At 30.7% G+C, this 13,829-nt stretch overlaps 2 protein-coding genes across 4 annotated transcripts; both read right to left on the bottom strand.

The window, feature by feature from the left end:
* Positions 1-8: 8 nt before the first annotated feature.
* On the bottom strand, positions 9-7,287 carry LOC103568916 (uncharacterized). Its single transcript, XM_008545944.3, has 19 exons — positions 7,153-7,287; positions 6,756-6,988; positions 6,405-6,650; positions 5,988-6,146; positions 5,616-5,906; positions 4,519-5,199; positions 4,230-4,447; positions 3,833-4,052; positions 3,354-3,555; positions 3,063-3,279; positions 2,712-2,869; positions 2,481-2,623; positions 2,164-2,297; positions 1,963-2,089; positions 1,714-1,896; positions 1,324-1,653; positions 1,001-1,256; positions 631-907; positions 9-369 (listed from the first exon to the last, which is right to left on the bottom strand). The coding sequence occupies exons 1-19, from the start codon at positions 7,160-7,162 to the stop codon at positions 198-200; spliced, it is 4,257 nt and encodes a 1,418-aa protein (XP_008544166.1). The 5' UTR covers positions 7,163-7,287; the 3' UTR covers positions 9-197.
* A 552-nt stretch (positions 7,288-7,839) lies between these two features.
* Positions 7,840-13,516, bottom strand: LOC103568917 (PAX3- and PAX7-binding protein 1). 3 transcript variants are annotated; one of them, XM_053737204.1, is made up of 17 exons: positions 13,427-13,516; positions 13,038-13,337; positions 12,744-12,922; positions 12,360-12,516; positions 11,859-11,961; positions 11,634-11,791; positions 11,485-11,567; positions 11,199-11,398; positions 10,913-11,102; positions 10,315-10,438; positions 9,986-10,174; positions 9,438-9,637; positions 9,176-9,326; positions 8,858-9,050; positions 8,358-8,556; positions 8,142-8,260; positions 7,840-8,064 (listed from the first exon to the last, which is right to left on the bottom strand). In XM_053737204.1, exons 2-17 carry the CDS (start codon positions 13,213-13,215, stop codon positions 8,013-8,015), a joined length of 2,475 nt encoding a protein of 824 aa, XP_053593179.1. In that variant the 5' UTR covers positions 13,216-13,337; positions 13,427-13,516; the 3' UTR covers positions 7,840-8,012. The 3 variants fall into 3 exon arrangements, with proteins under 3 accessions (XP_053593179.1, XP_053593180.1, XP_053593178.1); XM_053737205.1 differs by having other exon boundaries at positions 13,038-13,349; positions 13,427-13,504; XM_053737203.1 differs by having other exon boundaries at positions 13,038-13,509.
* Between the last annotated feature and the right edge of the window lie 313 nt (positions 13,517-13,829).

Raw genomic sequence — 13,829 nt, 5'->3', positions numbered from 1 at the left:
ATATATAATTTTTTTTCAAAGTCTGATATTTATTTATTTATTATTTTAGTTTCTTATTTTCACTTCGTATTTAAATGAAGTCAAGTATTACATAATCTACTTATTACGTTAATTTTTTTTTTAATTAATATTGATAATAATCTTATTACTATATTTAATAAATATATTTTCTTGCATTGTTTATCTATTATAAAAAATTATATTTTGTCGTACAAGCCGAATTTGTCGAATCTTCTTGCGGTGCAAACTCCGCATGTAAATTCTTGAATATAATTTGGGAAGAAAATTAAAATTTGATCTTTTGTGAAATGAATAAATGGAATGTTGTTGCTCAGGAGAATGTGAATTGAATTTTTATCCAGTCTAAATCTGAAAATAAAAATTAATTATTTTTTTATTAATTACGTGCTTGACAATCATTGGAAATGCGCGGGAGAATATAAAAAAAATAAGTGCCATTAATAAGAATTTAAAGTCACAAAAAAAAGATAAAAATACTGCCAGTAATTATTCATAATTGATAAGTGTTAATTTTAATTACAAATGCTAATTAATTACGAAGAGATTTAATGTTAATTACTAAAATATTTTTGTACTGTTTAAAAATAAAAAAAAAAAATAAATAAATACCTTTTGTCGTTAACAAGATTCCATTCAAAATCTCTAGTCAGTTGGATTTGATCCGTAAAATTATAGACAGTACCACCATTGTCTGGTACTATTTTAATATTATTACTGTCGTCGTTGATGTTTAACGTAACTCCTTCATCAGAACTGGTCGCCGTTAAAGCAAACCCTGGGTTTTCGTCATAACACTGGCCGAGTACCAAAAATTCACGGCCTTTCTGCAGTTTACGCGTTACATTGTGAGCTGACTGTACCATGTCCGGTGTCAGGACACAAAAACCTGTCACAGAAAAAAAAATTAATTTACAAGTAAGATCTTTCTAAATTCTGTCCAGCAGAATTTAAAATCAACAAAATTATAATTAATATTTACTGAAGAATGCGCGAAGAAAAGCATTGTCAATGTATCTGTGTAATCTGGTGCGTGTCAAAATCATATCAACAATATCAGGATCATATTTAATCGGTAATTTGCTGCGATTGACTCGCATCTCAGCTCTGGTGCTGTCTTTAGGAAAAGTCGCGCCAATGACAAATTTCTCTGCGTCAGATAAATAACTGCTGTTGCCACCGATAACATCATAGAGAGCTCTCAGTCTCCAGATGAAATCCTCCATTTTTTCTGGTAGCTAATAAGCAAAATAAAATGAACCATCAGTAACTTAGTTGATGTAAATTAAAATTGCAAGTACTCACGTTTTCAGATTTAACAAACACTTGGTATTTTCTCAGCGTCGATAACTCTCTGGAAGCTTGATAACAAGCTTCCGTGTAGGGAACAACAGATTTTCCACTTGATTGTTTGCGGCACTGATTGTAAGGCCATTTGTCCTTTTTACTCTCTTCTATCTGATCTTTGCTGACTTCGCCGACCATATTTAATAGCAGTGATGAACCAGAACACTTTCCCTTAGCGGTTTCAGATAATCCCCATATTATATTCAAGTTTATTGACGCTTGGTCACTGGGTTTCAAACTGAAATAGTCCCATGTCCAAGGCATGATTCTTTCTATTTCCATACAAATCTGTAATTAAATGATTTATTTATTAGCAATAGATAATTTAAAAACTAAAAGCTTTTTTACCTTCATGACTTTTTCCCCAGGTACAGTTCTACTAGCTTTTATTTTCAACGAATCAGACACCCAGGTCTTTGATTCATAGAGCGCTGCTAGATTCCACTGTTGCAAAACTTTTAAACTCCCCAATTCGCTTCTTGTCAATGATAACACATAATTCTTTCCACTTTTGGCAAACTCGAACTTCACCTAATTTACAGATTTATAATTACTACAATATCTTATAACTAATCAAATGAAACATAAAATAATTACTTCAGAAGGTTGAATATTTGATGGCTCAATATAAATAGCAACACCGCAACTTCCTCTCGGCGGTACATAACTAAAGTAATCCAAGAAATGGATACCCAGAAGTAGCAATTTTGCTCCCGACCAAGTTCTGTTGCAAATAAAAACAATTAATTAATAACTTATATAAAATAATTATTAATTAAATTAAATTCAAATACATACTGGTAATTACTCCGGTGCGATGACCAAATATCATTAAATAATTCATCTTGAGCTATCTCTCGATCGCAATCAAATACTTTAACTTCTAATTGTCCACCCAGTTCCGGTACAACTGAATTAAAAACAACCGCATTCTAAAAAAAAATTTACATTTTTAAATTCAAAATTTATATTTTTACTGAAGTTCTCAGACAGTGTCTCTCCCCCCACTTTGTAAATATTCAATGATTCAAACTGTCGTGACCGTTTCAAAATTTTATTCTTGAAGGGAGAGATTGTCTGAGAATTCTGAACAATCAAATTTATTAAAAATTCACTTGTAATTCTTCATGTTGATATCTTTTGACAGTATACAAACTCGAGCAATGCTGACAAATAGCTTTCAATTTTTGTGCTGCTTTTACTCCTCTCACTGATGTAACTGTTCGTGCATGAGCAGTTATGCCAGTTTGTAAATATTCTGTAATAATAAAAAAAAGCACAGGGTATTTAATTATTATCAGAGAGTAAATGAGTTGATGAATCTTTTTTGAATGTTAAATAGTAACCAGTAGGTGTATTATAGGATAAAAATAATTTTTCCTGAAGTCCAACGGTGACATTTGTTGGTAAGTAGCCATGAATTGACTGGGAACGTTCAGCAGAATGCCAAACATCGATCAAGGGATTGTAAGTTTCAACTACTTCGGTACCGTGAATAACTGTGCTGCAACAAAATAATAAATTCCATGTCATTAGATCATTAATTAATAATAATGACAATCATTAACTTCTATTTCAATAGAATTTCCTAGACGATGATCCTAATCAGAACTGACACGTCGTTCCGATGACCCATGAGTCGATTTTTTATAGAATTTCTATATAAAAATAATTATTAAATAATTAAATTATCTTACCGTAATATCACATGATTATTGCGCCCATTAAATAAATAAGTAAAGTTTCCTCTCATGGAAAATAACGAATTAGCTGTGGCGGCAAGTCTTACATTTGTCCCTAAATCAGTCACTTGAATAGATTCCATCGTCAGCGGTATATTAATGCGTTGCTGATTTATATGAAATTCCATGTTCTGATATATTTGAAATGTATTCTCTGGTAATGATCTTAAATCTAAATAAATATTGATTATATTAATTTATTATCATTATTCTAATTATGATTTGAGTAAAAATAGATAAACTTACATGAAAGAGCGCTGTCAATATTAGTTTTATTAAAATGTAAACATAAAACAGCTTTTTGTTGGACGCGCGCTATTATTTCAATGTGAGGAGATTCAAATGATCTGTCTTCTAATTTAAATTCTTTGAGAATGTCTTTTATACGAACGAAACTTTCCAAGTAATGTGACAATGAGTGAGTTAATCCTGTGGCTTTTATTTGTAACTGAAAAATAATTATTTTATTTTAGAAAAATTTATATTGCAGAAAATAAATTCAAGGGGAGGGAATTTTTTCGAGTGGAAACTGCGTTTGTTACACGATAGTAGATGATGTTGTCAAAATTTTCCTTGCAAATAAATAGTAATTTTTGAAAATTAAACTGCGGATCGCTAGATTGAAAAGTCGGGCCGCGGGTCTTTATTTTGCGGTAAAAGTTTTCATTTAGGAGAAAAACTTTGACAAAATTACTGGCATTCTTTTAAATAAAATATATTCTTACGGAAATTTGATTGAAATGTGTACCACTTCCATGGCTATTTAATGTAATATAAACAATCTCTGGTATATTAGACAGCGGACTTGCAATAATGATATTTTGTACCATTGCCCCAAAATTACGTTTCATATCTTGATAATCAAATATATAATTTCCAGTAATAATATGCTCATCACTTTCTGGTTTCTTGAGTATGCGGGAAAATTGTGTCGCTACAGATCCACTACAATAATTCAAAAAATATGAAACTAAAGTTAGCTGACATTTAATAATTTTTGAATTTTTCCAAAATTAATAAATAGTAAAAAAAAAATATTTGAAAAATTGCACATATAGCTTTTTAAATTTTCTACATGTGCATTTTTTTTTATAATTTATTTAGTGGAAAAAAAATATTTACATGTGTTTGTAACATGGGAAATTTGTTCTCTCCATAGATTTCAATGTCGTGTAGAAATAATTAACTAAATGTAAATCAGATTCGCCTTGCATGTACCAATAAAGTGAAATTATACGATTGGATGTCGGGTTTGATTCAATTAATAATTGCAATGCTGCGATACGCATCTCTAAATATTCCGTACGATTGGCGAGTATTGGCCAGTAAGCTCGATAAATCTGTGAAAAAATAAATAAACATGTAATTTAATTAATTAGCAAATTAATGTTTATAATTCAAAATGTCTTACAATGTCTGGCCTATAAGGCGCAGTAGGCAGCGATGCCCAAGCGGCTAACACCCGCAGATGACGTGACTCCTCATTGTTCCCAGTAGCAATTGGCTCCAAAAATTCAACGACTTTACCCAGCTGTATATTAGCAAGTCCCTCAAGCCAAATCATTTTTCTATCATAGCTGTCACTCTCCGTAAATTTGTCCATGTAAAGTCTCACGTAATCATCAAGTACTTCATCAGGACAGTAAACCAAACAGGTTTTATAAATCAACGTTCCGAAAGTCAGTATCCCCGTGTTCCTTACTTCCGTGGACAATTTCTCCGGTAAATCAATCAAAGTCTTCATTTTGTCTAAAAATTCAACATCCGGTTTGCGAATATGAAATGGAAGTTGGGTCAAAAGCTGCATTGCTGTGATGTCAGAGACTTTTTTCTGCTGAATCAAGTCCATTACAAATAATGCCGAGTCTCTGGTACCTATTTGCGGTACCAATTCAAGAAACATGTTTCTAATTGTTTCTTCTTTGTAACTTGTACCGGAAATGTTGTTATAAGCTGTCTGTAAATCAATTCTATCGAATTTACTGAGATAGTAAAGTAGTATTGATATTGTTGTGTTGTGCAAATTATTTATTTCAGTATCCAAGCCTGGATTCTCTAAGCGTTGACTCAGGCGATCTAGTAATATGGAGATCTAGGAATAAATTATTTATCGTTAATGAAAGAACGTAAATAAATAACGCCCGGGTAAAAATATTCTGCCGAAAGTACACTGAAAATAATGAATTTGGCCAAACTCTTGTAGAAACCGTACAATTATATTAGAAAAAGTTTAAAGTTGACTGAAATTTCTTTGAAACCGTACAGTTTGAACGGAAAAAGTTTAAAGTTGACCGGAAATACGCCGACAAGGCTAAATTTTACCGAAATCTCTTGGAAACCGTACAATTTTATGAGAAAAGATCCAAAGTTGGCCAAAAACACGCTGAAATTTTATTATTCTTAATAAACAAACCGAAAGAAAAAGTTTAATGTTATTTTGGCTTGAAATTTTTTACCCGGGATATCAAAGATGATTTGAAAAAATAAAAAAAAAATAATAATAATTACTGATTTAAAAATGTGTTCTTTCTCATGGGTAAATCTTTCCTGTGATAAATCATTATCAGGAAGTTCATGTTGTAAACTGACTTGACGTAATTTACCATTTGATAAATCGCCATTAAAATCCGTAACGTCAATCAGTTTAAAAATTTGTCTTGTAAATAAAAATTGTGACTCGTACATATTTTTAAACGGCTGAACGTAAATTCCGCCCGTCGCGTTTATGAATGTTATTTCAGTGTCATTACCATCCAATTTTACTTTGTATAATCTTTCGCTCGATTTTATAATTGGGCTCTGTAAACAATTTAATTAACGAATAAACAACTTAATCAATTAATCAATCAATTGTTAAATGTAAAGTAAAATATATTTTACTTCATCTCCAGTCGGACATTGCATACGGGGTACATTAGTCCATGTCCAATGCGGATGACCGGTACAAGTACGGGGATCAAAATATTTTCTTATCCATAATTCATCATCTGATTCAATAGTCACAATATTTTCAATGTTACATCTCCCATAATGTGAGTCCTTAATAAAATAATTAATAATTAAGCCATTAATTAATTTATGGTCCTGGTTACCAGACAATAAACAATTTTTGGATTTTCTTTCAACAAATCAATTAAAAAAAAAAAACTAAAAAAATGCACATGTAGAAAATTCCAGAAGCTACAAGTGCATTTTTTTTTTTTTATAATTCATTGTTTTCAAAAAGAAATTCAAAAATTATTAGACGTTGGCTAACTCCAGTATCATAATAATTAAAAAAAAATAAAAATAGATTACTTCTTGTGAATGAAACGCAACTTCCTTCTGTAAAATATTTAAATCAAATTGAAAAATACTAGCAATACTTCGTTGAATATTTATCGCCCAAATAGGCTCGATTTCAACACTAAAATTTGTAACTGTCCCGTTGGAATAGATTATCTGAAAGGGCTTTAAAAGATCCGCAGCTTGATCTTTGACCTCAACAAGATTTGGTTCCTCAACATATTCTCCATTCCATATAAAACTTTTTAAATCAGTCAGCTATTTTATTAAAATAAAACATAAATATTACAAAACCAAAACTTATATATTTCTTCCTCATTGAATAAACAAAAATTATGCATAAATAATAATAATAATAATTACCTGCATTTCCGCAATACTATTTGATGTTTTAACAACAAATTTACCCTGCATACCCCATGATGATGCAGCTTTCGACGGCGATAATACACCAGAATTAGATTCTGCAAAATATGAATACTCGTATTTCTTCCCAGTTTTAAATATATTATCACCGGATGTTGCTGATATTGTTATGATTATAATAAATAATATTATTTTCCGGTACATTTTAAATGATTTATTCCATATCACATCTATAAATATAAAAGAAGAAATGATTAGCATCAATAAATATATTCTTCTTACTTAAAAATTAAATGATGATCTAAAAAATATTTAACGCGGAACAAAAAAATAATTTGAATTTGAATTTGAATATTTTTATCAAGTATGAGCGTTTTTTTAAAAATTATAGTACCTGGGGACATAATTGTGTGGGTCCGTCACAAGACTGATGTCGACTGAGTTCATGAAAGTCAAGAGATGACCTGCACACTGGCTACGTACTGAGGATGTGTGTGCTCTCATCTCATATCTCTATAACTTACTATCCGACCAAGTTAAACTTTTTATTGGTGTTAGTTAAAATTATCCCATCGACAGATTATCTTCAATCTCATCATGTCCTCTTTACATACCCATATATAAATGTATGTATATGAATATGAGTCAAGACTAAACATGTTTATACATCAATGAATACACAAATATATTGAAATACATATATACGTATATATTCGTCACCCTACTGATAATTATACAGACAAAAATTTTTACCACATTTAAAAATATGTATATATATACATAGATAGATATATTTCTATATTATTTATAATGAATTATAAAATATTATTTAATTGCAATGAAAAAAAAATATTCAAAACGAATAAATTGATCTCTGGCCTTTTTTATATTTAGAATTAGTATTTATATTGATAAATATTTTTTCTTTCATATATTTTTACTAAAAGATACTCGTAAAATAAAAATAAATAATTATTACATCAATGAATTTATTTATGTTTTTTTTTTATTTTTTAAATTTTAATTATTTACAAATTAATTACAAATTACTGAAATATTTTTAAAATATTTTTTCAAATAAATTCTATACAAATTTACTGGTATCATTAAATTTAATTTAACACTTAAAAGTATACGGTAATTAGTCAGAATGTACAAAGCATTTGATGTTATTTTTGTCTTTTATTTTATTCTTTTTTTTAAACATAACTACTGATTAGTTTCTTTTTTTTTGTTTAGTAGCCTATGGATTTTTTACAGTGGTTTTATTAATCGTAAAATTGATTGAGAGTATTCCCAGGCTTCACTGAAAAAATATAAGTAAATTAATGGTAAATTAATTTAATAAATATATAAAAATATATGAGGATTTTAAAGTCTTACTGGTGAGCTGGGTTGGCTTGATCTAATTTATCACTTAATTGATTAATAAGTGTTGCAAACATATTTAAATCTTCAATGGTACCCCCATGAAGCCATGCCCGGGGTAGAGTGGTCATAATCTACGAAAAATATTTATAAATAATTAGATTAATTGGAAAAAAAGTATATTTATATAGATTTATTAACAACTGTAGAGAGAATAAAACAAAATTTTACCATATTGGCTTTACTTAAAGCGTCTACTGCTGGAGAAAATCTTAATCCTGCTAATAGATAGCGGTTGAGTAATGAAGTTATTGCTAATAATTTCAATTGATTGTCGCCAAGTAATCCTTGCCAACTTAATATATTTCTCAATAATTTTACGGCCATTGTAAATTGTCTTTGAAAAAATGGATGTTTAGGATCCAAAATTCTGTAACGATATTAAAATTTAAATACTTTGTGCTGCAAAAAAATCGTTGAGTGAACGCGGATTGAAATTGGAGTAAATGCGGAGCTGATGACTTTTTATTTAATCCCCTTGGAGTAAAATTTACCCCGAAGTAAATCTCCGAAAAATAAACTCCATATTTACTCCTTATGCAAAGTAATTTTTTTTTAAACTCTAGATCTCTGAGTGACGGAGTGATGTGAGATTTAAGTAAAATCCATAATTACTCCGTACTCACTCCTGATTTTTTACCGTGCAGTAAATTTAAAAATAATAAACTTACTTTGGAAAAATAGGCATAAATACATCATTGTCAATGGCAGCTTTTATTTTTTCTAAGATAGCAGTGAAAAGCAGCTGTAACTGTTTACTTTTCTCGTTAAGATTAGGATAGTCTATGATAAGACGACGGACGGTACCAACGAGTCGTAAAGTTTGTGATGTGGACATTGGGTCCCATATTTTCTCCACAATAGCTGTTTAAAATAGAAAAAATAAATATAAACAAACAAACAAATAGAATAAAAATTATCAGTATCCAAATAAAGACGGCGCGTAAAAAATTTATTTATAATAAAATGAAATTTAAAAAGTAACTTACAAGTTAATTTTGGAATAACTATTTTTTCAATAGCTAGTGGTATTAATCTGACATCTGGATCACGCCTAAGAGATTCTTCTGTTTCTTTTTGATCCAACGCGTATAGTAGTAATGAATTATACCACTTGGTACGTTCTAAATCAGTACTTTCCTGTTAAAAATAAATATCATTAAATATTTATGGGATGATAAAGTCAACCAAAAGATTTATAAAACCCTAGCAAAGTTGATAGTAATAATTTAAAATTAAAATAATAGTAACCATTAACGGATTCCATGTAATAAGTTGTAATCGCACAATTGGTGAAATCATTTTCGGAATACATAATGAAACATAGGCCTCTGTATAAGCCTCCATGTCTGTTTCTCTCCAGGATTCTAATTTAGATAAAATACCTCGGACGGTACAAAAGTCATCCATAACGTCAGAAAAAATATCTCTGCTTTCTTCGTCAATTTCCTCTGTAATAAAATTTAAATAGTATATTGTGTTATGAGGGATGAAACAAAACGATTTCAGACCAGGGTGACTGCTGACATCGTATTTAATTCTGAGTTACACACAATATTTTTCATGATTACCTGCATTGGAACTCAAAGTTCCAGTGTCAGTAACCAATCAGTCTTCAGTCAGCGAGCAGAAAATTATTCGTTTGTTTCCAAGGGACGAAACAAGATTGTTTCTGCTCGCTTCCTGATATTAATTCGCGGTATTGGACTGAAATTATCTTCCACTGGCTGTAGAGACACTGAAACTTTAAGTTTCGATGCTGGTATCATAAAAGATTTTTAAAATAATTAATTAAAAACCTTTCGCTTGTTTAAAAGCAAGATTTTGTTGCTCAGTAACTTCATCGTCACTCGACATCCCGTCATTATGTTTCGGGACATTCTGCATGAGTTCGCGAGCTCTGCGTCGTCGTGCTCGTCGACCTTCACGTTCGGTTGCCCGTCGAATACGCGCTTCATCTTCTGGGCCTCTTCTCATAACTTGTCCTCCTGATTATCATAAAAAAAATACGAAAACATTTAATACAAATAATTTTTTTTTATCCTCAATAATAAAAAACAAAAGTATGAATGTAAAAATATCTACGGGTCACATAATACGTAAACATAAAAATAAATAAATAACTGACTCGAAGCGGAAGTGATTTCTTCAGTTTGATCGCGTGTGTCCTGACGACGACGTTCCATAAGTTCAGTAGAACGTTCGCTGTACAAATTCAGCCACCGCTGCTCCAGTCCAACCACCATTGGCAGCTAACAGAAAAAAAATTTTTATTATTATCACCGAATATTCCACTTATTAATTGACTATGGAAATTAACAATACTCCGTTATAATTTATATATTTAAAATATAAATTTAATTACAGGAGTTGCCAGCTAAGTTCCAAAGTCATAGTAATTAATAAAAGAAGCATTTTACTTGGGTATTTATACGCGATAAGTTGCAATACTCACCCAATTTATTTAAATAATTTATTTTTATTAAATTATTATTAAAAAAAAAACAACTTATTTTTAACACTATGTAAATAAATACAGAGAAGATTGAGACCCCTGGCAATTAAATTAAAATTTATAAATGCGTACTAATTAAAAAATTAATTATACTTAATTTCAAAGCATCGTAAAATAGATGGATAATAAATTTGTTTTTTATGATAAACAATTACGCGATGAATATCGCGAGCAAGTAAAAAGAAAGTAACGTAACATCGTGAAAACCCACCTTCTCATCAAGACACTCTACCAAGTCAGTGACATACCCACGCAACTCTTGGTAATATTTGAAGCGCTGAGCCTGTTGAGGCGCGCGAACTTCACCCTCATCCAGTTCCTTCAGCGTCTGCTGTGACTCTTCTTTCAGCTGGACGTGATCTTGCTGATATTTGCGATGCACTTGAATGAAACTCGACACTCTGGAGCAGCAAAAAAATTTAATCAATACCTTAATCAAGCTCTAGATAAATTGTACATGAATAAATAAATTAATTGATTAATTAATTAAATGAAACCTTGAGCGCATTTTCCCTAGGATTTCTTCGGGTGACACGGGGACGAATTTAGTAGGATCTGGTGGTTGAATACACGGCGGTGGTGGAGGTGCGGGCATCATGGCCATTTCCAAAGGCACTCCGGTTCCAGTTACGTATTGATTGTTTAAACCCAGAGAATACTGTTGTTGCATAATCGAATCCTGATGAGCAGCAGCGATCTAAAAAATATAAATAGCAAGTGGTGGTAAAAATGACCATATAAATGATAAATAAAATGGGCAAAAATAAAATAATTAAATATTACTTGAGCGCCAGTGACTCCTTTACGTATCTGTTGAGCCTCCCACTCTTCTTCCTCATTACCATGCTCACTTTCATCATCAGACACTGCAAGATTATGCATAGCGTACTTTAAATTAGAATCAACATTATAATTATTACTAAAAGACCAACTTTTTATTGGAGCTTGTGAGGCTAAAAATGCCTCTCTTCGTTTCTCTTTATCCCGCGCTTCTACATTTACGGTCATGTCCATCCGTTCATGGGACTCGTCGTCGTCACTACGATCATGATCTTCTTCTCTTATCAATCTCGACTTTCCTTTTTCTTCACTGAAATTGCAAGTAATTAAAGTCAGTCAAAATATTTATTTATATTCATAAAACTAAAAATACATACGTCTGTACTTCTTCGACAGGTATGAAATCTGTTCCTAGCTCTCTGGCTTTCTGACGTTTCTTTCTAGCAGCATGAATCATCGCAGCATCAGGAATACACCCACCTAAAAATAATCATTAAAACGATTAAATATTTACATGTCAATAGAGATGACGATAAACTTTTAAATATTGGATGCCGCGACTACATATCCGCAGACAAAATAACTGCGACAAAATATTTAAATAACCTCCTCGACGTCCCATATAGGAGACAATTTTGTCAGCTGTTTGCTGGACCATAAAAATAATTATTGCTACTGCTTTAAAAACAGGTCTATAAATACTTATAAAAAATTATTTAAATAGCAAACAAAACGATGCCTCGGAACTGAGCAGAATAATATAACTTGCCAAAACTTGCTTGATAATTAGTTATTTAAATATATCGATTTGACGTTTCTTTGGCCGCGGATATTTTGTCGGTTATTTTGTTACTGAACTTAGATGACAGTTATCTTACTTTCTAAAAATAATTTCATAGGGTCTGTTTTGGTAAAATTTTTCCTGAACTTGGGTGCCGCTGAATCATCCTCTTCGTCAGAAGTATAATCATCTTTTCCAGCGACCAATGCAGCCCTTCCGTTTAAAATAAGCGGTGCTGTATTTTTAATTTTAACCTGGATTGTAAAAAAAAAACCAATGTCAGTACTAAAGAAAATATTGCAGATGATGAATATTAATAATAAAATTATTCAAATAATAAAGTCTCTGAATGACTGGGCTACTTGTAATCTTCCTCAATACATTAAAATACAGACTAATTTATAAATAAATGTACTATATATATAAAGAAAAAAATTCAAGTGATATTAATACTAATTAAGACATCATAGAGATAGCTTACTACTAGATCATCTGTCTTTATTTCTAAATCATTGTCGCGCTTAATAGACATGTTCGCTTGCTCAGAGTCCACTTGCATTTTCTCTTCACCTTTCTTTTTTCTCCTTTCGTGATCGAGCTGTTTCATCAGTTTTTTGCTCCTTGATGACTTCTTGACCTTAAAAACCTCCCCATCATCAGCTAGAAAAATTAAATTCACTATAATTATAACACTCACTGGACTTTTACGTCACCTAGATTGAACCCGGTAAAAAAAATCATTTAAATAAAAATTAAAAACTAAAAAAAATCTAACCTTCATCCAGCTCCTCTCCAAAACTGAGGAGCGTTTGTTTGGGTTTTTCCTTCTTCTTCGGCTTAGATTTAACTGATGGCTGGACATCATCAGACTCCATTCTATTTTCGTTGTCTTCATACTCCTCGTTGAAAGAACGCCGGCGTATGTTTCTTTTTGGTTTATTAAATAACGACATTTTTTACCTTTAATTATTACTCTTTATGGATATAGACTGAGTACCAACACATATAGGGTGCTCCTCCAATTGATTTACTCCAAGGAAAACTATTTATTACCTACTACCTTTTCCAAATTTATCTACAATAAAAACTTCAGCATAAATTATTCATCCGATTATTATTATTATTAATATTATAACAATTAATCAAACTATTAATTAAATTTACACGTTTATCTCAGTTTCTATCACTATCATCATGCAAAATCGTCACCAATCGTCACATCATTTTTTTTTTATGCAACAAGGCGCCATTTTTTTTTAAAACTCTTCTCGCCATCTAGTGGACTTTCAAAGAGATTGAGCGGGAATTTTTGAATTTTAAATTTATCACCAGTGCAAGAACCATAAAAATTAAGATGCATTTAGACCCCACGCGAGTAATTAAGGACAAATAAGTTAATGAAAAAAAGAAAATGGCGTAGAAAAATGGTAATAATTAGCTATGTTTTAAATATAAATAATTCTTAATGGTATCAAATAAAATTAATAAGGTTTATGTTTAACTTTTAAACATTTTATTAAGTTACAAACAAAGCAATCAAATATTTATGTCAAATAAATAAAATCAC

The sequence above is a fragment of the Microplitis demolitor genome, chromosome 3 (assembly GCF_026212275.2).
Source record: "Microplitis demolitor isolate Queensland-Clemson2020A chromosome 3, iyMicDemo2.1a, whole genome shotgun sequence".
In the NCBI taxonomy this organism is placed as follows: domain Eukaryota; kingdom Metazoa; phylum Arthropoda; class Insecta; order Hymenoptera; family Braconidae; genus Microplitis; species Microplitis demolitor.
The sequence above is the reverse complement of the archived record's forward strand: the minus strand, read 5'-3'. Positions and strand labels throughout refer to the sequence as shown.